At 45.6% G+C, this 26,100-nt stretch overlaps 1 protein-coding gene across 1 annotated transcript in view; it reads right to left on the bottom strand.

Annotated features, from left to right (window-relative positions):
• Window positions 1–5,043: 5,043 nt before the first annotated feature.
• cdin1 (CDAN1 interacting nuclease 1) overlaps window positions 5,044–26,100 on the bottom strand; it is a 54,481-nt gene continuing 33,424 nt past the window's right edge. Inside the window, exon 6 of the mRNA XM_084181636.1 lies at window positions 5,044–6,427. Within this exon, the coding sequence (XP_084037762.1) occupies window positions 6,283–6,427 (145 nt within the window). The 3' untranslated portion in view covers window positions 5,044–6,282. The remainder of the gene's footprint in view (window positions 6,428–26,100) is intronic.

The following is a 26,100-nucleotide window of genomic DNA, read 5'->3' as shown; positions in this document are numbered from 1 at the left end:
GTGTGTGTGTGTGGGCTCATCTGTGTCGAGGATGTCCCTTAGTACTCTTCCCGATTGGTTTGTGGTGTTACAGTTAAAATCGGTGTGTTTGGCATTAAAATCTCCCATGATGATGGTATGGTCGTTGTCTGTGAGAGCTGTGACCAGTTTTTCAGAGGGTGTTGTTGAGGGTGGACAGTATATAGTGGGTATCAGGTCAGTACTGGTCTGGGGATGATTAGGAGGAGAGGAGAGAGGGAGGAGAGAAAGAGAGAGGAAGTTCTGGATCTCGAGCTTACCCTTCACTCAGAGGTCTGCTTTCTGGGGCCTCACTTATAACTGTTGTGTACATTTTACACAAAATATCTGCTTGTGCCATTTCTGAAAAGACTGTGCACACACAAAAATAGAGATTGATAAACTTGGCGCACACCATACATACGCATGTTTCCAGTTATAAATCAGACCTGTCGTAAAACTGTGAGCGCGTGAACGAGCATCCGCCTGAAAAATGCCCTACATTCACCTTTTATGGTGACAATAACACCCTTATTTGCTGTATACTTTGGAAGTATTGGAATTAGGCCAAAACAGTATCTAAAGGAAATAGCATTGGCGAACTTGATCAAATGTCTTTGGAGGTGTTGGCAGAATGTTTTCTTTTGCAGTGACATTTGCTGTAGCCCATCTGACCGTTTCTGGAAAACAAAAACAATAGCAAATTGTTGTGGACCTGTAAACAGATTGTTTGAATTCAATGTTTTGCATTGACTTTCTTCCGAACCTAAATGTGCTGCACTGCCTGCGAATTCTGAAACATTGTCTACTCTGATAAAAACATATTTTACTACAGTAGGGCTACTTACAGTGGTAGCTAACACACTCCAATGCAAAATATCAACAGTTTGTTCACCTGTTAAATTCTACTGTATGTTATAAACCACGCTTCCTTTCGGAGAGCAAAAGCTTGAAATTATAATAGCCTATCTAATAGGCCCAATTAAATGAGAGATGCACATGGTAATTTTTTGTCTGGCTACTCATCATGGCCATAAAAGGTGAGGAATTTATTCTGCAATGGTTAAATGTATTATGTTTATAAATGAAATATTGTCTTCTTGAGGAATTTGACATTACAATATACAGATGTAGCCTACAAACGTGAACCGTCTGTTCTACCTTTAAACTACGCTTCGGATCGGATAGATCAAAATACTTGAAATAGCTTATCTATTTATTAGGCTTCTGTGAAGTGGGTCCAGTTAAATGAGCGATGGGACAAATGGTAGCCTATCCTAACTTGTTGTAGGCCTATAGGCTATATTACGAGTATGAAACCGTCACAGTCAGAAAAGGTGAGGAATTTATTCTGCAATGATCATGGAAATTAAATAGAAAATAGATGCCTATTTCTAATTATTTTAGAATACAAATGATTGCATCTTGTTATTATATTTAGCAACCTGTTTTTTTGTTATGAATAAGAGTGTTATCATATATTCCTCATTTGCACAAGGCTACTACCAGGCTTTTTGCCTTCTTGCAATGCAATACTTCAACCACTAGAAACAGTACCTACACGTGGTCTAAAGTTTGCGGGAGGATAAGCACCTTCTCACGTCAAGTTCAGTTTTTATAAATGCCAAGTTTTGCGTGAACACAAGTTTTGGGGCATATTTTGTGCTTACGCCACATTTATACATGAGGCCCCTGGTCTTTCAGCAGGACTGGACTAAGCAGAGGGTCAGGTGGTGCTGAATACTCAAACCCTGTAATGGCTGCTGAATTGGTGGCTATACGCATCACATGCCTTGGTTTGATCAGCATTCTTTGCTCTATGAAATGATATTTTAATGGGGAAATACTATGGACCTTAAATAAAGAATACATTTAAAGGTTGTTCTATTCATGTATTTTGGGTGAAATACTTTTTTAAAAACTTTCCACGATATACTCCAAGATACTCTTCACATACTGTATGCATTCCTACTTGGGGTAAATGCACCCCCACTCTCCACTTTCTTTTCTGTCTTCATATTATTATTATTTTTACAGAGAAGAGAAGGGCCCCCGTATTGGCATTATATACAGTGCCTTCAGAAAGTATTCCCATCTCTTGACTTTTTCCACATTTTGTGTTACAGGTTGAATTTAAAATAGATTAAATTGAGATTTCGTGTCACTGATCTACACACAATACCCCATAATGTCAGTAGAATTTTGTTTGTAAAACATTTTAGAAATTAATAAAAAATGTAAAGCTGAAATGTCTTGAGTCAATAAGTATTCAACCACTTTGTTATGGCAAGCCTAAATAAGTTCAGGAGTAAAAATTTGCTTAACAAATCGCATAATAAGTTATGGAAATAGTGGTTAACATGATTTTTTGAATGATTACACAATCTCTGTAACCCACACATACAATTATCTGTAAGGTCCCTCAATCAAGCAGTGACATTCAAGCACAGATTCAACCAGAAAGACCAGGGAGGTTTTTCAATGGCTTGCAAAGAAGGGAACTGATTGGTAGATGTGTAAAAAAATAAGCAGATGCTGAATATCCCTTTGAGCATGGTGAAGTTATTAGTCTTTGGATGGTGTATCAATACACCCAGTCACTACAAAGATACAGGCGTCCTTCCTAACTCAGTTGCCGTAGAGAAAGGAAACCACACAGGGATTTCACCAGGAGGCCAATGGTGATTTGAAAACAGTTAGAGTTTAATGGTTGTGATAGGAGAAAATTGAGGATGGATCAACAACATTGTAGTTACTCCACAATACTAACCTAAATGACAGTGAAAATGAAGTCTGTACAGAATAAAAAATATTCCAAAACATTCATCCTGTTTGCAACAAGGCACTTAAGTAATACTGCAAAAAATTGTGGTTAAGAAACAAACTTTTTGTCCTGAATACAAAGCTATACAGTGAGGGAAAAAAGTATTTGATCCCCTGCTGATTTTGTACGTTTGCCCACTGACAAAGAAATGATGAGTCTATAATTTTAATGGTAGGTTTATTTGAACAGTGAGAGACAGAATAACAACAAAAAAATCCAGAAAAATGCATGTAAAAAATGTTATAAATTAATTTGCATTTTAATGAGGGAAATAAGTATTTGACCCCCTCTCAATCAGAAAGATTTCTTGCTCCCAGGTGTCTTTTATACAGGTAACGAGCTGAGAATAGGAGCACACTCTTAAAGGGAGTGCTCCTAATCTCAGCTTGTTACCTGTATAAAAGACACCTGTCCACAGAAGCAATCAATCAATCAGATTCCAAACTCTCCACCATGGCCAAGACCAAAGAGCTCTCCAAGGATGTCAGGGACAAGACTGTAGACATACACAAGGCTGGAATGGGCTACAAGACCATCGCCAAGCAGCTTGGTGAGAAGGTGACAACAGTTGGCGCGATTATTCGCAAATGGAAGAAACACAAAATAACTGTCAATATCCCTCGGCCTGGGGCTCCATGCAAGATCTCACCTCGTGGAGTTGCAATGATCCTGAGAACGGTGAGGAATCAGCCCAGAACTACACGGGAGGATATTGTCAATGATCTCAAGGCAGCTGGGACCATAGTCACCAAGAAAACAATTGGTAACACACTACGCCGTGAAGGACTGAAATCCTGCAGCGCCCGCAAGTTCCCCCTGCTCAAGAAAGCACATATACAGGCCCATCTGAAGTTTGCCAATGAACATCTGAATGATTCAGAGGAGAACTGGGTGAAAGTGTTGTGGTCAGATGAGACCAAAATCGAGCTCTTTGGCATCAACTCAACTCGCCATGTTTGGAGGAGGAGGAATGCTGCCTATGGCCCCAAGAACACCATCCCCACCATCAAACATGGAGGTGGAAACAGTATGCTTTGGGGGTGTTTTTCTGCTAAGGGGACAGGACAACTTCACCGCATCAAACGGACGATGGACGGGGCCATGTACCGTCAAATCTTGGGTGAGAACCTCCTTCCCTGAACTAGGGCATTGAAAATGGGTCGTGGATGGGTATTCCAGCATGACAATGACCCAAAACACACGGCCAAGGCAACAAAGGAGTGGCTCAAGAAGTAGCACATTAAGGTCCTGGAGTGGCCTAGCCAGTCTCCAGACCTTAATCCCATAGAAAATCTGTGGAGGGAGCTGAAGGTTCGAGTTGCCAAACGTCAGCCTCGAAACCTTAATGACTTGGAGAAGATCTGCAAAGAGGAGTGGGACAAAATCCCTCCTGAGATGTGTGCAAACCTGGTGGCCAACTACAAGAAACGTCTGACCTCTGTGATTGCCAACAAGGGTTTTGCCACCAAGTACTAAGTCATGTTTTGCAGAGGGGTCAAATTCTTATTTCCCTCATTAAAATGCAAATCAATTTATAACATTTTTGACATGCGTTTTTCTGCATTTTTTTGTTGCTATTCTGTCTCTCACTGTTCAAATAAACCTACCATTAAAATTATAAACTGATCATGTCTTTGTCAGTGGGCAAACGTACAAAATCAGCAGGGGATCAAATACTTTTTTCCCTCACTGTATGTTTGTGGCAAATACAACACAACACATCTCTGAGTACCACTCTTCATATTTTCAAGCATGGTGGTGGCTGCATCATGTTATGGGTATGCTTGTCATCGGCAAGGACTAAGGAGTTTTTTAGGATGAAAATACAGCTATAAGCACAGGTAAAATCCTAGAGGAAAACCTGGTTCAGTCTGCTTTCCAACAGACACTGGGAGACGAATTCACCTTTCAGCAGGACAATAACCTAAAACACAAGCACAAATCTACACTGGAGTTGCTTACCAAGACGACATTGAATGTTCCTGAGTGGCCTAGTTACAATTTTGACTTAAATCAGGTTGAACATCTATGGCAAGACTTGAAAATGGCTGTCTAGCAATGATCAACAATCAACTTGACAGAGCTTGAAGAATTTAAATAAGAATAATGGGCAAATATTGTACAATCCAGGAGTGCAAAGCTCTTAAGACTTACCCAGAAAGACCCAGAAAGAATTACCGCCCAAGGTGCTTCTAAAAAGTATTGACTCAGGGGTGTGAATACTTATGTAAATTAGATTTCTTTATTTAATTTTCAATACATTTGCAAAAAAAATTTAAAAACGTTTTCACTTTGCCATTAAGGGGTATTTTGTGTAAAAACATATTTAATCCATTTTTCATACAGGCTGTAACACAACAAAATGTGGAATAAGTCAAGGGGTGTGAATGCTCTCTGAATGCACTGTATATCCCTTTAAAAACATCATTCAACTTTACGCTGCTCACTCCACTGCTCCAGGCTCAGCTGTGTTTCTTCCATTAAGAGCTGCTCATAAAAGGATCTATCGCAGGATGGAAAGATGAGCAACAGACAACGACTCCTGGGGAGACTCCATGGACATCAGGTGTCTACATGTACATAGAAGAAGTCTACACTATGCTTCTGTGGCTCTAAGACCATCTGTGAACTTGTACTTCTATCTCGTACAGGACATATCGTACTGTGCTTTGTGTGAGTGCCATAATTCATTTTTAATAATTACACAGTGATGAGTGCATTCCATATGGTTTTCAATTACAAACAGGACTGAACCTAAAGTCCATAAGTCAATAGCTAAATATTTAAGACAGACATAAGAAAAGAGATACAAATACAAATGTTCAGATTTATAAACCTGTTTGACCAGGACAATGTTCCTCCTATCAACGTGACACATCATAACAAAGACAACATCCTCAAAACCAGAGGACAAGAGGTCAGAGAAAAGTCCCAAGCCAATCAGAAGGGATCTGTTTGCCCCCTGCAGAGTGACAGAGGGCAGTGAGTGACGTAGAAGGTAGATAGGCACCTTCTCCACCCCCATTTCCACCAAACCCCACCTCCCTTATCTGCCTATGGAGAGCAGAGGAGCGAGTGACGAGGGCCAGGGGCCACTGTGTGATAAGGGCATGTCCTGTTCTTACTCTGTTCCTGTCCTCTTCCAGGAGCCTCCGGGGCCACAGTGGGGGCCACAGGCTGACCAGCACCAGGACAGACTCCCAGCCTTGTTTTCGCACCGAGGTATGAGCCTGACCCTGGGCTGGCTGGCTGACGAAGAGAGAGAAAGGGGGAGGAGGGGATGGAGGGAGGTTCATCTGGAGTTCAGGGCAGATATTTGCCAGTAGTCTTGCGCCGCAGGAAAGCTAAATTGCTTCCGGATCCACGTATCCACCTCTGCGATACCCTTCCTTAACCCCACCTCTCCCCCTGCCCTCTCCCCTCCCTCCCTCCCCTTGCTCAGGCCAGTGTCAGCCAGTCAGTCAGTCAGTCGTGGCTGGGCTGGTCCCGTGGCAGAGGGTCACAATGTCAGACGGAAAGCAGTCTTTGAGCAGTATGCCTCTGTCTCTCTGGCTGTCCAGCTCGCCAATGAAACCATGCCAGTAGATGACCAGTCCTGGACCAAACCTATGGAGTGGGAGAAGACAGAAAGACATTAACGTTAATGTCATCAAACTGCCAAGCAAGGCATTCATCAACAGAACAGAGACATCATAGTGAGATACTGAAGTAGCTTTCAGATAGTTTCCCATCCAAATCCCATATGCTTATGGCTGTTTACTTTGGATTTGAGGAGGATGACAGTGACAGTGAATTAGAGAGTGAACGAGAGGGAAGGAGAGAGAGAGAGATTGATTGAGATATACGGAGGAGATAAGCTCTTTGAGGTGCACTCCTTTGATCCCTGTCCAGGAAACTTGTGCTGAATCAAACAAAAAGCTGCGGGTGCGATAAGATCCCACTGACACAGTGATATACAACCGGATCACCTTACAATGGCACAAAAATAGCAATAATCATAGTAGCAACAAAGGCCCAGCCAGCCCCAGAAACCTCTCTGTCATCAGAAGGCTTCTGTACAGTGCACAGTGCCCAGAGAGAGTTCATCTAAGAGGCTAATTGAACTGCCCCACTAAAACAGTGCATCCGTCTGTGATAGCTAGGCTAACTAGCGAAGCTAGTCCAGCAGCGCCCAGCTGTTTTTCACATGCTTCACTCTCCAAGCCGACAGACAGGCAGATACTTTGCCTAGGCACACAGCGCTGTTCCAAAGCACTATGAATAATGACGACTTGCCAAGCAGCCGAGGAATAGTCAAGTTCAGACAATATTCAAATGTAGTATATATTTTTTTTCTCTTTTCACCTCTTTCTCTCTAGCTCTCTTCACAGCTTTTGTGTTTTATTGGCCACATCATATACCCTGAGCCCCATTGAAAAGGCTCAGAAGCAATTAAAATGGGAGTTTTGCTGGAGAAGCATTGCGTTATTTCACTGTTTCTCCCTGACATGTGATAAATCCTCTTCCAAGCTATTTATTACACCCCAAAGATCCGCCAGTGGCCCCCTCTGTGTAGTGCAGATCATACCTATTCTTTGAACTCTAGCTGCCATGCATAAAGTCATGTCACAGTTTAACTTTCGGGTTCGGGAGAGCAGCCCCCTTTGCGCACAAAAACAGATTGGGAGCGAACAGTGAAGTAAGGCTGTCTGGTTCCTGACACTCTATCCTCACAGTAAAGGGTGTTTTGGGGTCTCTGAAGACGTCTCTGAAGAGCCAGACAGGAAGCTGCCCAAAGGGGCTGCAGAGAGAGAACCAGGAAGTTCAGCCCAAAGGCAAGAGTTCATAAAACCTTCATTACCTTGGAAGGTTCCGGGATCAATCATCAATCACAGCCTATTAAAAGTAACGACCCCAACCAACACCATAGAAGGATAGGAACACTAATGCTAAGAATAGTAGCGACTATAAGTTATGTGCTTGGTGATACTGTATAGGTGTGATTATAAATAATCGTCTCGTTGACCTCTGACCTGTGTGACAACAAGACATCTTAGCGACGTAAATAACCACAACGGCTCTACAGTGTTACCATTTTACTCGCACATGCGCCTAAATATTTTGCTGTGCGACCTGGAATTCACATTTTCATTGTGGTCCTACATTTCTTTATGTGCGCCTACATTTTTCAACTTAGGCGCACACGTGCTCCTTGTAAAAAAAGGTCAGCGTAGAGCCCTGCACAACCTGCAGCGGTAGTCAGGTGTCATCACTCTATAGTTAAATTTACACTTTCAAGGAATGCATGTAAGATGTATTCCTGGTCCACCATCTGACACGTACACACATGTACATAGACATATACACGTACACACATGTACATAGACATATACACGTACAGACATGTAGGCCTACACACTCCCTCTTCCTGTACCAGCCCCTAAAAGCAGTACACGCTCCTGCACCCCCGTCCTGCATTCCCTGTTTTACAGTGTGTGATTTACGGCCCTGTATCTGTGAGCGAACCAACGGGCCAAAGCTAAAAGCCCCAGAGAAAGCCCACAGATGCAAACTGCAAGTTCACCGCAAAGTCACACACATAGCTCAGCCTATTCACTCTACACTGTCTGCACAGGGCAGGCTCAGGCCTCCTTTCCCCCTCATATCCCAACCAGCCACGGCACAGGCCGCACCAACTCTTTTTATGGAAATGTTATGGAAACAAAACCTAAACATTTATATTAGATGACTTTGGAAAAGGGGTTATGCTCCTCTTGCCTGTACTGTATGTATTCATCGCTTGGGGAGGGAGGAGAGGAGAGGGGGGAACGGTTCATAGAGAGGGGAGAGGCAACCTTCTGAAAAGGTTAAAACTGTACATCAACAGATAAGGCGTACAGTGGTGTACGATACATCACGGCCCTGGCTTGTCAGGGGAGGCCAGGCACAAATTGAAACAAGCTAAATTATAAGCACAGGGGAACAAAATGGGCTTTGACTCCTACTCGGAATTAATAAGAGTCAATACTAGTGGATGACGTTAAAGTAAAATCACAGAGCAAGGCCTAGCCCAAGAACAATAACACTGGTGCTGACGGAGGATAGGTGGTGAGGTAAGCAAAAGGGTCAAAGGTCGTAACATGGGGTCGAGGTTAAGCAAGTAAGCTTGGAGACCACAAATGAAGGGGCCCAAGTATGTTCAATGGACAAAGTAAAAAGAAACAGAAACTCTTATAAACGTATAAACCTCAATGTATAAACCTCCTCTAGAGGAGTATGGTAATGAATTATAAACCGATTCGAGGCTCCAGTTTCTGTAATTGTGGTTTATTATGGGGGCTGCCTCTCTCCTTACCCTAGCGGGTGGGTATTATACACCGCTCAGGGGAAAGTCGGCGATCTTCCAATAAACACCTAACTGCGTAACGAGTTTGTGAAATTGTTTGTGAAATGTAGCTAATTTCAGCGAGTGGGGACTCTTGGCTTGACAAGTCAGGATAGGCGGAGATTGGGGCTGCCAGGCGCGCTGTCTGTCGTTAGCGCTAACAAGCGGGTGGTGTTGGTTCTCTCTGAAAGCAGGTGCCATGCTGCTTAGAACGGCAGCTTAATGAGAGCACAGCACTTAGGAACAAAAAAGATGCAAATGGAGGTGTACAGAGAGTACTATTAGTGCTGCCGCCACACACACACACACAAACCTGCACACACACACACAGGCTTATGCTAGCACTTGCGCATATACAATTGTAGCATAATTAATTGACTAATTGCAGCCCCCCACATGTCAGTTTCAGCCTCTCCACAGTAGTTCTAATGGAAAGATCTTTTAAAAAAACTGTATTTTATTTCTTAGTAGCACCACAGCACACTGTGAATGTCCCTTGACGTCAGAGAGCAAGGCCTATATTTCAGCCTGTAACATTTAAAAAGAAAACAAAGATCAAGGTTCATTTGACGTGTCAAGAATAGTGAGGCGGTTCTCTGATAAATCTGCGCAAGAAAACACATTTATTCGACACTATTTGGTTTATAAATTACCGCCGCAATATAACTGAAATGAAGACAAAATTACCCCCGACTTTACCACACTTTCCCCTCATTCTACATTACCATCCAAACAGTTCCAACAAATGGCCCTGAAATGATTCAGATAGCATAAGTCCCTACATGACGGTGAACTTTACAGGTTTGAGGTCTCTACACAAAGACATCTTTGTTCGCCGGTCCATACATCAGGTCGCAAAGTAAACTGGTAAAGGCACTGCCAAACATGAGCTAAGTCAGGGGGATTCTTTTATTTTTCTCTCTCCCTTGAAATACAGGTCTGGAACCTGCTCAACCCCTTTAGGGAAGAAGTGGGAGAGTGACTAAGTAAAAGACAGAGAGAAGAGAAGGAATAGAGGTAGAGAAAGAGGGGGAAGAGAGAATGGATGAGAGAAAGAGGGGGAAGAGAGAATGGATGAGAGAAAGAATGTGAGACAGACCCAGAGAAACAGACAGAGAGAGAGAGCGAGAGAGAGACAGATAGGGTGTGTGTGTGAGAGATGACCAGCCAGGTCCTTGCTTTCACAGCCATGGTCAGTTGTTGCTGTGGGTAGCTGATTAATAGCAGTATATTTATAGGGCTTGAATTGGGTGGTGGTGGAGGGGGGACACTAGCCCTGTAAGCCAGCCGATATGGCCTTATTGAGAACCCTGCATCTGTCTGTACATACTGCCTGCACATTTCAATAGCCCAGTCTGGAGGCTTGCCTGTTTCAGTCAGCCCAATGATAACAGCACAGCACTGATAATAAAGGCTCTTTCGCTGGCCTATCCACAAACAGGATATTTAAATGGCTGATTCGGCCCAAAGAGGTGGCCTCCAACGAAAAAGGCAGTAAATAAGCAACCCCCCCCCCCCCCCGACTCATAAATAACACAAAGGTGAACAGAACAGTCAGCCAACAACCAGGCTGGTTATTAAGATCACTGCAACAAAAAATAGAACACACATCACCACTTCTTCTCTCCTCCTCCTCCCTCCTTTATGGTGCTGGAAACATTCAATTCTGCTCAGGTATGTAAAATACAAATATCAGGCGGCCAGAGCCAACGATCAGCCTCCAAATGAGGTCCGTCATTAAGGTGAAATAGAGGGCAATACAGAATAAAACAACTCGCCCCGAAGTTTTTATGCCTTTCTCTCTCCCCTCCTGTCGATGGGGTTTGGAAATGGGACGTGACGATGCTTAAGTACAAACTGTAAAAAATACATTAAAAAAGAACTGATATATGTAAAAAGATAATGGACCTACACTACCGTTCCAAAGTTTGGAGTCAATTAGAAATGTCCTTGTTTTCCATGAAAACATACATGAAATGAGTTTGAATAGGAAATATAAGCAAAATGCATAGGAAATGTAGTCATTGACAAGGTTAGAATTAATGATTTTTTATTGAAATAATAATTGTGTCCTTCAAACTTTGCTTTCATCTGGAGTTCAGGGCAGATAATCTTTGAAAACTAACTATCACCAAAATAAAAGCTAGACAGTCAGGGGAATTGAAAACTCCAAAAACAATCAATTTAACAGTATTTATTTTGTTATTAAGTTTGAGCAAAAGAACACAGCATTAGCCATGGCAAAATGCATAGAATTGCAGGACATTTACTTTAAAACTGCAAAAATGTATTATCTCGGCTCCATGGAGCAATTCTGAGAATTGCAGAAAATTGGCTTAAAAATTCTAAAATTGGGCCTCACGAGTGGCGCAGCGGTATAAGGCACTGCTTCGCAGTGGTAGAGGCGTCACTACAGACCCGGGTTTGAACCCGGGCTGTATCACAACCGGCCGTGATCGGGATCCCCATAGGGCGGTGCACAATTGGCCCAGTGTCGTCCGGGTTAGGGGAGGGTTTTCGCAGGTGGGCTTTACGTGGCTCATCGCGCTCTAGCGACTACATGTGGCGGGCCAGGCGCCTGCAGGCTGACCTCAGTCGTCAGGTGACGACATTGGCGCGGCTGGCTTCCGGGTTAAGCGGGCGGATGTTAAGATGTGCAGTTTGGCAGTCATGTTTCGGAGGACGCATGACTCGACTTTCGCCTTCCGAGACAGTTGGGGAGTTGCAGCGATGAGACAAGATCGAAAAAGGGGGACAAATACAAAAATAAATAAAAAGCTACAATTATTTTAAAATACACACCAAGACTGGGGCGTCTAAAATGTTCTCTAAAATTCAGCCGTGCTGACCGCGCCCATTGTCACACCCACTGCCATGCTCACCCCCTAAGCCTCTTTTTGGTTCTTCTTCCTCTATGACTGTTGGTGTTGGAGAGGGGGATGGAGGGAAGGGGAATTTATGCCCACTGCGTAGGATGCCAATAGGAGCGAGGGAGATTAGAGGCGATTTTTGAGTTTTATCAGGAAACCAAGGGAACCTCTGTGACCCTGAGAGCGGGACTTGCCCTGGGCCCTCTGACCTCGCCTGTTATTGGTCAAGGCTCTGCTCATGCCGTATAGCATGAAACACACGAAACTTGCCAAGAAACAGTCGACCCAACCCCATAAACAACCACGTACTGTTAGCGAAAAATCATATCACCTTAGAACCCCAAATCCCTTCCCATAACCCCATGCTCCGACAGCAAGGATCCCACTTCTGACACCAAAAACAGTCATGACCTTCTACTGCCCTTCCACAAATCTAGACCCACTATTTGCTTCAACTTTAGAACCCTTCCTTATCCTCTCACACTTCTACCACACTATCACCCTTCACAACCCTAACGCCTTCCTAAAATGATCATCTTCCCACCACCCTATACCACTTACAACCCCCCATATCACCCTTGACAACCCTAACACCTTCCTAAAACGATCATCTTTCCACCACCCTATACCACTTACAACCCCCATATTACTCCTCACAACCCTAACGCCTTCCTAAAAGGATCCCACTTCTGACACCAACTAGCATCTTCTAATCTTATCACCCTCCACAACCCTATAAAGCCTATCAAGAAGCTGTACTGATAACCTGGTTAATAGAGAGGGTAACGAGGCTCGTCTCCAGTCGACTCTGGATGTTATAATTGTATCAAACTGCTAAAGCTCATTACCCTGCTCTGGTCTACTAATCACTTGGCCTCTATGGGTGAGAGTGGGACTGAGACATGTAATAACCAGCAGGCCTGGCCTGTCTGTGATAACTGAGATGGAGGGCCAGATTTAGACTCCTCATCTAATAAGGCTGACACGGTGCTAGCTGGGGAGAAGTGGATGGAGGAGGAGCTCCTTCAGTGGATGATCATAATGATGATTCTATCAGGTTCATTAATGGATACAACAGGATGTATGTCTGCCTATGGATAAGAGCCCAAATGACCACTGTATGAAATATGTGCAAAACGAACGCATATACCTACAGACAAGTATTCCGCAGTAAGGAATGGATTTAACCTGGCTAGTGCAGTGGAAAACCATGCTACACTGTAGCTGCACTTTCCTGCCATTTGGTCTTTGTTAGGCACCAAACATAGTCAACCCTGTGAAGAAGAGGTCTCAATGCATGTTTAATGCTTAGTGAGACCACGAACTCATCTTTTACCCAACCTCAAGTAGAGTCGCATATCAGGGTGACCTGTGTGTGTGTGTGCGTGTGTCGGGTTCCTTTCAGATCTGCTGCGTTACGGTCCGACGCGCTCTGACACACTCCCCTGTTTTGGCTGCGGAGCAAAACCAAACAACCGGCGGTCTGGCCTTGGTCCTGTCTGCTTTGTGTTCGGGGCAGCAGGGCCAGCCCTAAAAACACTGTCATACAACAACCTAACCTACCATGATGTCCTCATCAGAACATACCAGAGAGCGCACAGTACACAAGCTGGTGGGTTATAGATCTTCATCCATCCACTGCGGTTGCATAGGACTCTCTTCTTTCTCTTTCCATCTCTCTCTATTTATCTCTCTCGCCCTCCTCTTTCTCTCTGTCCCTCTCTCGCTCTTTCCAACTCTCTCACGTTTCATCTCGCTCTCTCCCCCTCTTCCTCACTGGATCAAGTGTCAGGTGATGGAGAGTTCACCTGATCTTTCCCAGAGATGTGTTCCACATCACCCCTGAATGGCACTCTACATCACCAGAATGGACCAACCCCTTCCATTATGATATGCTGAGTAGGAATTAATTAGGAGATGATGCCATTAGATTGCATTTTATTACAGGAGCCCATTTTGTCTCATGTAACAAAGGAATAAGGAGTAGCACGTCCAACAACTAGGAACAGTTGACTGTTGTAACTCTGAGATAAGTGTGTCAGAGTCACTTTACTGAACACACACTTAAATCTTGTGTTGAGTGAAAGGTCAGTATTTTACTAATTCATGCTTGAAGATGATCAAATCAAAGTTTATTGGTCGCGTACACAGTTTAGCAGATGCAGGGGGTGCAGCGAAATGCTTACGTTACTAGCTCCTAACAACGCAGTAAAATGTCAAAAAGTACACAATAATAATAATACCTTTTTTAAATACATAGTATATACAGTTGAAGTTGGAAGTTTACATACACTTAGGTTGGAGTCATTAAAACTTGTTTTTCAACCACTCCACAAATTTCTTGTTAACAAACTATAGTTTTGGCAAGTCGGTTAGGACATCTACTTTGTGCATGACACAAGTGATTTTTCCAGTGGGTCAGAAGTTTACATACACTAAGTTGACTGTGCCTTTAAACAGCTTGGAAAATTCCAGAAAATGATGTCAAGGTTTTAGAAGCTTCTGATAGGCTAATTGACATCATTTGAGTGAATTGGAGGTGTACCTGTAAATGTAAAAAAAAAAAAAAAAAAAAAAAAAGGCTTACCTTCAAACTCAGTGCATCTTTGCTTGACATCATGGGAAAATCTAAAGAAATCAGCCAAGACCTCAGAAAAGAAATTGTAGACCTCCACAAGTCTGGTTCATCCTTGGGAGCAATTTCCAAACGCCTGAAGGTACCACGTTCATCTGTACAAACAATAGTACGCAAGTATAAACACCATGGGACCACGCAGCTATCATACCACTCAGGAAGGAGATGCGTTGTCTCCTAGAGATGAACGTACTTTGGTGCGAAAAGTGGAAATCAATCCCAGCACAACAGCAAAGGACCTTGTGAAGATGCTGAAGGAAACAGGTACAAAAGTATCTATATCCACAGTAAAACAAGTCCTATTTCGACATAACCTGAAAGGCCACTCAGCAAGGAAGAAGCCACTGCTCCAAAACCGCCATAAAAAGCCAGACTACGGTTTGCAACTGCACATGGGGACAAAGATCGTACTTTTTGGAGAAATGTCCTCTGGTCTGATGAAACAAAAATATAACTGTTTGGCCATAATGACCATCGTTATGTTTGGAGGAAAAAGGGGGGCGGCTTGCAAGCAGAAGAACACCATCCCAACCGTTAAGCACGGGGGTGGCAGCATCATGCTGTGGGGGTGCTTTGCTGCAGGAGGGACTGGTGTACTTCACAAAATAAATGGCATCATGAAGAAGGAAATGTATGTGGATATATTGAAGCAACATATCAAGACATACGTCAGGAAGTTAAAGCTTGGTCGCAAATGGGTCTTCCAAATGGACAATGACTCCAAGCATACTTCCAAAGTTTTGGCAAAATGGCTTAAGGACAACAAAGTCAAGGTATTGGAGTGGCCATCACAAAGCCCTGACTTCAATCCTATAGAAAATGTGTGGGCAGAACTGAAAAAGCGTGTGCGAGCAAGGAGGCCTACAAAGCTGACTCAGTTACACCAGCTCTGTCAGGAGGAATGAGCCAAAATTCACCCAACTTATTGTGGGAAGCTTGTGGAAGGCTACCCGAAACGTTTGACCCAAGTTAAACAATTTAAAGGCAATGCTACCAAATACTAATTGAGTGTATGTAAACTTCTGACCCACTGGGAATGTGATGAAAGAAATAAAAGCTGAAATAAATAATTATATTATTCTGACATTTCACATTCTTAAAATAAAGTGGTGATCCTAACTGACCTAAGACAGGGCATTTTTACTAGGATTAAATGTCCGGAATTTGAGTTTAAATGTATTTGGCTAAGGTGTATGTAAACTTCCAACTTCAACTGTATATATACACAGTGGGGAGAATAAGTATTTAATACACTGCTGAATTTGCAGGTTTTCCTACTTACAAAGCATGTAGAGGTCTGTAATTTTTTATTATAGGTACACTTCAACTGTGAGAGACAGAATCTAAAACAAAAATCCAGAAAATCACATTGTATGATTTTTAAGTAATTAATTAGCATTTTATTGCAAGAGACCACTGCAAATTTTTCTTAAATCAGCATCTCTACGTGTATGACAGCCATTCCATTCCAGTGTCTGTTGAATTCCAACGCAGGCACACCTCATTCTACTGAATTAGGTACTGATTAGGTGATCACCTGAACCAAATCTTATTTAACGAGGAAAAGTATAAAAACCACTGCTGTGGTCATCACTACCCTCTTGCAATAGGACCAGCTGGATGGCAAAAACAGTGCTAATAGTACCTCAAAAGTAATATTAATCAAAAAATAACTATTGACCATGCCAAAAGAGTTGAAAAATAACGTTTTGAGAGAGGAAAAGAAGGGTTCAATTCTGGCTTTACTGGCAGAGGGATACAGTGAGCGTCAGGTTGCTTCCATCCTTAAAATTTAAAAGACGGCGGTTCATAAGAACAAGGTCAAGCAGCAGACATTGGGGACAACAAAGCTACAGACCGGCAGAGGGCGAAAACGACTCTCTACTGACCGGGATGACCGCCAACTCATTCGAATGTCACTCAACAACCGTAGGATGACATCAAGTGACCTACAAAAAGAATGGCAAACGGCAGCTGGGGTGAAGTGCACGGCGAGGACGGTTCGAAACAGGCTCCTAGGGGCTGAAGTCGTGCAAAGCTAGAAAAAAGCCCTTCATCAATGAGAAGCAAAGAAGAGCCAGGCTGAGGTTTGCAAAAGACCATAAGGATTGGACCGTAGAGGACTGGAGTAAGGTCATCTTCTCTGATGAGTCCAATTTTCAGCTTTGCCCAACACCTGTTCGTCTAATGGTTAGACGGAGACCTGGAGAGGCCTACAAGCCACAGTGTCTCGCACCCACTGTGAAATGTGGTGGAGGATCGTGATGATCTGGGGGTGCTTCAGCAAGGCTGGAATCTGGCAGATGTGTCTTTGTGAAGGACGCATGAATCAAGCCACGTACAAGGTTGTCCTGGAAGAAAACTTGCTTCCTTTTGCTCTGACATTGTTCCCCAACTCTGAGGATTGGTTTTTCCAGCAGGACAATATGCCATGCCACACAGCCAGGTCAATCAAGGTGTGGATGGAGGACCACCAGATCAAGACCCTGTCATGGCTATCCCAATCTCCAGACCTGAACACCATTGAAATCTTCTGGAATGTGATCAAGAGGAAGATGGATCGTCACAAGCCATCAAACAAAGCCGAGCTGCTTGAATCTTTGCGCCAGGAGTGGCATAAAGTCACCCAACATCAATGTGAAAGACTGGTGGAGAGCATGCCAAGACGCATGAAAGCTGTGATTGAAAATCAGGGTTATTCCACCAAATATTCCTCAGTTAAAACTTTAGTATTGTGTTGTTTAAAAATGAACATTAACTTATTTTCTTTGCATTATTCGAGGTCTGACAACACTGCATATTTTTTGTTATTTTGACTAGTTGTCATTTTCTGCAAATAAATGCTCTAAATTACAATATTTTTATTTGGAATTTGGGAGAAATGTTGTCAGTAGTTTATAGAATGAAATAAAAATGTTATTTTTACCCAAACACATACCTACAGTGGGGAAAAAAAGTATTTAGTCAGCCACCAATTGTGCAAGTTCTCCCACTTAAACAAGTATTAACAAGTATTTGATACACTGCCGATTTTGCAGGTTTTCCTACTTACAAAGCATGTAGAGGTCTGTAATTTTTATCATAGGTACACTTCAACTGTGAAAGACAGAATCTAAAACAAACATCCAGAAAATCACATTGTATGATTTTTAAGTAATTAATTTGCATTTTATTGCATGACATAAGTATTTGATCACCTACCAACCAGTAAGAATTCCGGCTCTAACAGACCTGTTAGTTTTTCTTTAAGAAGCCCTCCTGTTCTCCACTCATTACCTGTATTAACTGCACCTGTTTGAACTCGTTACCTGTATAAAAGACACCTGTCCACACACTCAATCAAACAGACTCCAACCTCTCCACAATGGCCAAGACCAGAGAGCTGTGTAAGGACATCAGGGATACAATTGTAGACCTGCACAAGGCTGGTATGGGCTACAGGACAATAGGCAAGCAGCTTGGTGAGAAGGCAACAACTGTTGCCGCAATTATTAGAAAATGGAAGAAGTTCAAGATGACGGTCAATCACCCTCGGTCTGGGGCTCCATGCAAGATCTCACCTCGTGGGGCATCAATGATCATGAGGAAGGTGAGGGATCAGCCCAGAACTACACGGCAGGACCTGGTCAATGACCTGAAGAGAGCTGGGACCACAGTCTCAAAGAAAACCATTAGTAACACACTACGCCGTCATGGATTAAAATCCTGCAGCACACGCAAGGTCCCCCTGCTCAAGCCAGCGCATGTCCAGGCCTGTCTGAAGTTTGCCAATGACCATCTGGATGATCCAGAGGAGGAATGGGAGAAGGTAATGTGGTCTGATGAGACAAAAATATAGCTTTTTGGTCTAAACTCCACTCGCCGTGTTTGGAGGAAGAAGAAGGATGAGTACAACCCCAAGAACACCATCCCAACCGTGAAGCATGGAGGTGGAAACATCATTCTTTGGGGATTCTTTTCTGCAAAGATGACAGGACGACTGCACCGTATTGAGGGGAGGATGGATGGGGCCATGTATCGTGAGATCTTGGCCAACAACCTCCTTCCCTGAGTAAGAGCATTGAAGATGGGTCGTGGCTGGGTCTTCCAGCATGACAACGACCCGAAACACACAGCCAGGGCAACTAAGGAGTGGCTCCGTAAGAAGCATCTCAAGTCCTGGAGTGACCTAGCCAGTCTCCAGACCTGAACCCAATAGAAAATCTTTGGAGGGAGCTGAAAGTCCTTATTGCCCAGTCAAAGCCCCGAAACCTGAAGGATCTGGAGAAGGTCTGTATGGAGGAGTGGGCCAAAATCCCTGCTGCAGTGTGTGCAAACCTGGTCAAGACCTACAGGAAACGTATGATCTCTGTAATTGCAAACAAAGGTTTCTGTACCAAATATTAAGTTCTGCTTTTCTGATGTATCGAATACTTATGTCATGCAATAAAATGCAAATTAATTACTTAAAAATCATACAATGTGATTTTCTGGATTTTTGTTTTAGATTCTGTCTCTCACAGTTGAAGTGTACCTATGATAAAAATGACAGACCTCTACATGCTTTGTAAGTAGGAAAACCTGCAAAATCGGCAGTGTATCAAATACTTGTTCTCCCCACTGTATGTATACACACACACTACCGTTCAAAAGTTTGGGGTCACTTAGAAATGTATTCTGGTTAGAGCCAGTTTGCGCTGTTCTGTGAAGGGAGTAGTACACAGCGTGGTACGAGATCTTCAGTTTCTTGGCAATTTCTCGCATGGAATAGCCTTCATTTCTCAAAACAAGAATAGACTGACGAGTTTCAGAAGAAAGTTATTAGTTTATAGCCATTTTGAGCCTGTAATCGAACCCACAATTGCTGATGCTCCAGATACTTAACTAGTCTCAAGAAGGCCAGTTTTCAGCTATGCAAAAAAAATTACAAAAGGGTTTTCTAATGATCAATTAGCCTTTAAAAATGATAAACTTGGATTAGCAAACACAACGTGTCATTGGAACACAGGACTGATGGTTGCTGATAATGGGCCTATGTACGCCTACAGTGGCTTGCAAAAGTATTCATCCCCCTTGGCGTTTTTCCTATTTTGTTGCATTGCAATCTGTAATTTAAATGGATTTTTTTTGCATTTCATGTAATGAACATACACAAAATTGTCCAAATTGGTGAAGTGAAATGAAAAAAATTACTTTTTTCAAAAAATTCTAAAATATAAATAACGGAAAAGTGGTGCGTGCATATGTATTCACCCCCTTTGCTATGAAGACCCTAAAAAGATCTGGTGCAACCAATTGTCACACCCTGGCTCTGGGACTCATATGTTGAGCCAGGGTGTGTAGATTCTATGTGTTTGTGTTTCTATGTTAGGATCTAGTTCATGTGTATCTATGTTGGCCGGGGTGGTTCTCAATCAGAGGCAACGAGAATCAGCTGTTGCTTGTTGTCTCTGATTGGGAACCATACTTAGGCAGCCTGTTTGGCACAGTGTATTGTGGGATCTTGTTCCGTGTTGGTTTGTGTTTGTTACCAAGGACTTCACGTATCGTTTTGTTGTTTTTGTTCGTGTGGTGAATATATAATAAAGTATGTTCGCATTCCACGGTGCGCATTGGTCCAATCCTTTTGACGATCGTGACAGAAGATCCCACCAATACTGGACCAAGCAGCGTGTTTCGGAGCTAACGCCGGGTAAGGAGATGGAGAAGTTGGCGGTGGGCCAATGGTGGTCCTGGGAGGACATGTTCGAGGGCAGAGGACCATGGGCAAAGGTTAAAGCCTTGGCGAGAGAGGAGATACGGCACCAACAGTGTCGGCGTCGGACAGGCGAGAGGCAACCCCAAGAAATGTTTAGGGGGGGGCACATGGCATGGACGACGGGGCTGCTGGAGGCAGATAAGGGGCGAGTTTGTGGACGAGGAGAGAAGGCCACCGGGTTACGGGAGCCATTGGTGATTAGAGGGGGGGAAAGTGTAGAGGCACGGCGAGAGGTACTGAAGTGTGTTGCCAGTCCGGTCCGGCCCGTTCCTGATCCCCGTATAAGGCCAGTGGTGTGTGTTCCCAGTGCGGTCCGGCCTGTTCCTGTCCCTCGCACCAAGCCTGTGATGCGCGTCGCCAGCCCGGTCCGGCCTGTCCCTGTCCCTCGCACCAAGCCTATGGTGCGCGTCGCCAGCCCGACCCGGCCTGTCCCTGCCCCTCGCACCAAGCCAATGGTGCGCGTCGCCAGCCCGGCCTGGCCTGTTCCTGCTCCTCGCACCAAGCCAATGGTGCGCGTCGCCAGCCCGGCCCGGCCTGTTCCCCGCACCAAGCCTATGGTGCGCGTCGCCAGCCCGGCCCGGCCCGTTCCTGCTCCCCGCACCAAGCCTGTGGTGCGCATCGTCAGCCCGGCCCGGCCCGTTCCTGCTCCCCGCACCAAGCCAGGGGTGCGCGTCGTCAGCCCGGTCCGGCCCATTCCTTCTCCCCGCACCAAGCCTGTGGTGCGCATCGTCAGCCCGGCCCGGCCCGTTCCTGCTCCCCGCACCAAGCCAGGGGTGCGCGTCGTCAGCCCGGTCCGGCCCATTCCTGCTCCCCGCACCAAGCCTGTGGTGCGCATCGTCAGCCCGGCCCGGCCCGTTCCTGCTCCCCGCACCAAGCCAGGGGTGCGCGTCGTCAGCCCGGTCCGGCCCATTCCTTCTCCCCGCACCAAGCCTGTGGTGCGCGTCGTCAGCCCGGTCCGGCCCATTCCTGCTCCCCGCACCAAGCCTGTGGTGCGCATCGTCAGCCCGGTCCGGCCCGTTCCTGCTCCCCGCACCAAGCCAGGGGTGCGCGTCGTCAGCCCGGTCCTGCCCATTCCTGCTCCCCGCACCAAGCCTGTGGTGCGCATCGTCAGCCCGGCCCGGCCCGTTCCTGCTCCCCGCACCAAGCCTATGGTGCACGTTGCCAGCCCGGCCCGGGCTGTTCATGCTCCCCGCACCAAGCCAGGGGTGCGCGTCGTCAGCCCGGTCCGGCCCATTCCTGCTCCCCGCACCAAGCCTGTGGTGCGCATCGTCAGCCCGGTCCGGCCCGTTCCTGCTCCCCGCACCAAGCCAGGGGTGCGCGTCGTCAGCCCGGTCCGGCCCATTCCTGCTCCCCGCACCAAGCCTGTGGTGCGCATCGTCAGCCCGGTCCGGCCCGTTCCTGCTCCCCGCACCAAGCCAGGGGTGCGCGTCGTCAGCCCGGTCCGGCCCATTCCTGCTTCCCGCACCAAGCCAGGGGTGCGCGTCGTCAGCCCGGTCCGGCCCATTCCTTCTCCCCGCACCAAGCCTGTGGTGCGCGTCGTCAGCCCGGTCCGGCCCATTCCTGCTCCCCGCACCAAGCCTGTGGTGCGCATCGTCAGCCCGGTCTGGCCCGTTCCTGCTCCCCGCACCAAGCCAGGGGTGCGCGTCGTCAGCCCGGTCCTGCTCCCCGCACCAAGCCTGTGGTGCGCATCGTCAGCCCGGCCCGGCCCGTTCCTGCTCCCCGCACCAAGCCTATGGTGCACGTTGCCAGCCCGGCCCGGCCTGTTCCTGCTCCCCGCACCAAGCCTATGGTGCGCGTCGCCAGCCCGGCCCGGGCTGTTCCTGCTCCCCGCACCAAGGCAGGGGTGCGCGTCGTCAGCCCGGTCCGGCCCATTCCTGCTCCCCGCACCAAGCCTGTGGTGCGCATCGTCAGCCCGGTCCGGCCCGTTCCTGCTCCCCGCACCAAGCCAGGGGTGCGCGTCGTCAGCCCGGTCCGGCCCATTCCTGCTCCCCGCACCAAGCCTGTGGTGCGCATCGTCAGCCCGGTCCGGCCCGTTCCTGCTCCCCGCACCAAGCCAGGGGTGCGCGTCGTCAGCCCGGTCCGGCCCATTCCTGCTTCCCGCACCAAGCCTGGGGTGCGTGTCGTCAGTCCGGCTCAGCCTGTGCCCGGTTCACCGGTGCCTGGTCAGGCACAATCCACTCCACCGATGTCCAGTCCAGCTCCAGCCAGCGGGGCCAGACCAGACCAGGGGCACTATGGGGGGGTTATTAGAGGGTGGTGGTCACGCCCGGAGCCGGATCCGCCTCCGAGGAGGAATGCCCACCCGGCCCTCCCCTGTTCGGTTTATGTTTGGCGCGGTCGCAGTCCGCGCCTTTGGGGGGGGGGGGGTACTGTCACGCCCTGGCTCTGGGACTCTTATATGTTGAGCCAGGGTGTGTAGATTCTATGTGTTTGTGTTTCTATGTTAGGATCTAGTTCATGTGTATCTATGTTGGCCGGGGTGGTTCTCAATCAGAGGCAACGAGAATCAGCTGTTGCTTGTTGTCTCTGATTGGGAACCATACTTAGGCAGTCTGTTTGGCACAGTGTATTGTGGGATCTTGTTCCGTGTTGGTTTGTGTTTGTTACCAAGGACTTCACGTATCGTTTTGTTGTTTTTGTTCGTGTGGTGAATATATAATAAAGTATGTTCGCATTCCACGCTGCGCATTGGTCCAATCCTTTTGACGATCGTGACACCAATTACCTTCAGAAGTCACATAATTAGTTAAATAAACTCCACCTGTGTGCAATCTAAGTGTCACATGATCTGTCACATGATCTCAGTATGTATACACACCTGTTCTGAAAGGTCCCAGAGTCTGCAACACCACTAAGCAAGGGGCACCACCAAGCAAGCGTCACCATGAAGACCAAGGAGCTCTCCAAACAGGTCAGGAACAAAGTTGTGGAGAAGTACAGATCAGGGTTGGGTTATAAAAAAATATCTGAAACTTTGAACATCCCATTAAATCCATTATTAAAAAATTGAAAGAATATGGCACCACAACAAACCTGCCAAGAGAGGGCCGCCCACCAAAACTCACGGACCAGGCAAGGAGGGCATTAATCAGAGAGGCAACAAAGAGACCAAAGATAACCCTGAAGGAGCTGCAAAGCTCCACAGCGGAGATTGGAGTATCTGTCCATAGGACCACTTTAAGCCGTACACTCCACAGAGCTGGGCTTTACGGAAGAGTGGTCCGAAAAAAAGCCATTGCGTAAAGAAAAAAATAAGCAAACATGTTTGGTGTTGGCCAAAAGGCATTTGGGAGACTCCCCAAGGTCAGATGAGACAAAAATTGAGCTTTTTGGCCATCAAGGAAAACACTATGTCTGGCGCAAACCCAACACCTCTCATCACCCCGAGAACACCATCCCCACAGTGAAGCATGGTGGTGGCAGCATCATGCTGTGGGGATGTTTTTCATCGGCAGGGACTGGGAAACTAGTCAGAATTGAAGGAATTATGGATGGCGCTAAATACAGGGAAATTCTTGAGGGAAACCTGTTTCAGTCTTCCAGAGATTTGAGACTGGGACCGAGGTTCACCTTCCAGCAGGACAATGACCCTAAGCATACTGCTAAAGCAACACTTGAGTGGTTTAAGGGGAAATATTTAAAAGTCTTGGAATGGCCCAGCCAAAGCCCAGACCTCAATCCAATTGAGAATCTGTGGTATGACTTAAAGATTGCTGTACACCAGCGGAACCAATCCAACTTTTTTAAATTTTATCTTATTTTATTTTACCTTTATTTAACTAGGCAAGTCAGTTAAGAACAAATTCTTATTTACAATGACGGCCTACACCGGCCAAACCCGGACGAAGCTGGGCCAATTGTGCGCCGCCCTATCGGACTACCAATCACAGCCGGTTGTGATACAGCCTGGAATCGAACCAGGGGGTTCTGTAGTGACGCCTCAAGCACTGAGATGCAGTGCCTTAGACCACCCATCCAACTTGAAGGAGCTGGAGCAGTTTTGCCTTGAAGAATGGGCAAAAATCCCAGTGGCTAGATGTGCCAAGCGTATAGAGACATACCCCAAGAGACTTGCAGCTGTAATTGCTGAAAAAGGTGGCTCTACAAAGTATTGACTTTGGGGGGGGTGAATAGTTATGCACGCTCAAGATTTCTGTTTTTTTGTCTAATTTCTTGTTTGTTTCACAAAAAAAAATATTTTGCATCTTCAAAGTGGTAGGCATGTTGTGTAAAATCAAATGATAAAAATCCATTTTAATTCCAGGTTGTAAAGCAACAAAATAGGAAAAATTCCAAGAGGGGTAAATACTTTCGCAAGCCACTGTATGTAGATATTGCATAAAAAATCAGCAGTTCCCAGCTACAATAGCCATTTACAACATTAACAATGTCTATACTGTATTTCTGATCAATTTGATGTTCTTTTAATGGACAAAAAAATTGCTTTTCTTTCGAAAACAAGGACATTTCTAAGTGACCCCAAACTTTTGAACGGTAGTATATATATATATATATATATATATATATATATATATATATATATATATATATATATATATATATATATACACACACACACACAGTGGGGAGAACAAGTATTTGATACACTGCCGATTTTGCAAGTTTTCCTACTTACAAAGCATGTAGAGGTCTGTAATTTTTTATCATATGTACACTTCAACTGTGAGAGACGGAATCTAAAAAAAAAATCCAGAAAATCACATTATATATATATATATACATAAAATATATATATACATGATTTTTAAGTACTTAATTAGCATTTTATTGCATGACATAAGTATTTGATACATCAGAAAAGCAGAACTTAATATTTGGTACAGAAACATTTGTTTGCAATTACAGAGATCATACGTTTCCTGTAGGTCTTGACCAGGTTTGCACATACTGCAGCAGGGATTTTGGCCCACTCCTCCATACAGACCTTCTCCAGATCCTTCAGGTTTCGGGGTTGTCGCTGGGCAATACGGACTTTCAGCTCCCTCCAAAGATGTTCTATTGGGTTCAGGTCTGGAGATTGGCTAGGCCAGGACCTTGAGATGCTTCTTACGGAGCCACTCCTTAGTTGCCCTGGCTGTGTGTTTCGGGTCGTTGTCATGCTGGAAGACCCAGCCACGACCCATCTTCAATGCTCTTACTGAGGGAAGGAGGTTGTTTGCCAAGATCTCGCGATACATGGCCCCATCCATCCTCCCCTCAATACGGTGCAGTCGTCCTGTCCCCTTTGCAGAAAAGCATCCCCAAAGAATGATGTTTCCACCTCCATGCTTCACGGTTGGGATGGTGTTCTTGGGGTTGTACTCATCCTTCTTCTTCCTCCAAACACGGCGAGTGGAGTTTAGACCAAAAAGCTCTATTTTTGTCTCATCAGACCACATGACCTTCTCCCATTCCTCCTCTGGATCATCCAGATGGTCATTGGCAAACTTCAGACGGGCCTGGAAATGCGCTGGCTTGAGCAGGGTGACCTTGCGTGCACTGCAGGATTTTAATCCATGACGGCGTAGTGTGTTACTAATGGTTTTCTTTGAGACTGTGGTCCCAGCTCTCTTCAGGTCATTGACCAGGTCCTGCCGTGTAGTTCTGGGCTGATCTCTCACCTTCCTCATGATCATTGATGCCCCACGAGGTGAGATCTTGCATGGAGCCCCA

Source organism: Coregonus lavaretus (genome assembly GCF_964263955.1).
Source record: "Coregonus lavaretus genome assembly, chromosome: 18".
NCBI classification, from domain to species: Eukaryota; Metazoa; Chordata; class Actinopteri; order Salmoniformes; family Salmonidae; genus Coregonus; species Coregonus lavaretus.
The sequence above is the reverse complement of the archived record's forward strand: the minus strand, read 5'-3'. Positions and strand labels throughout refer to the sequence as shown.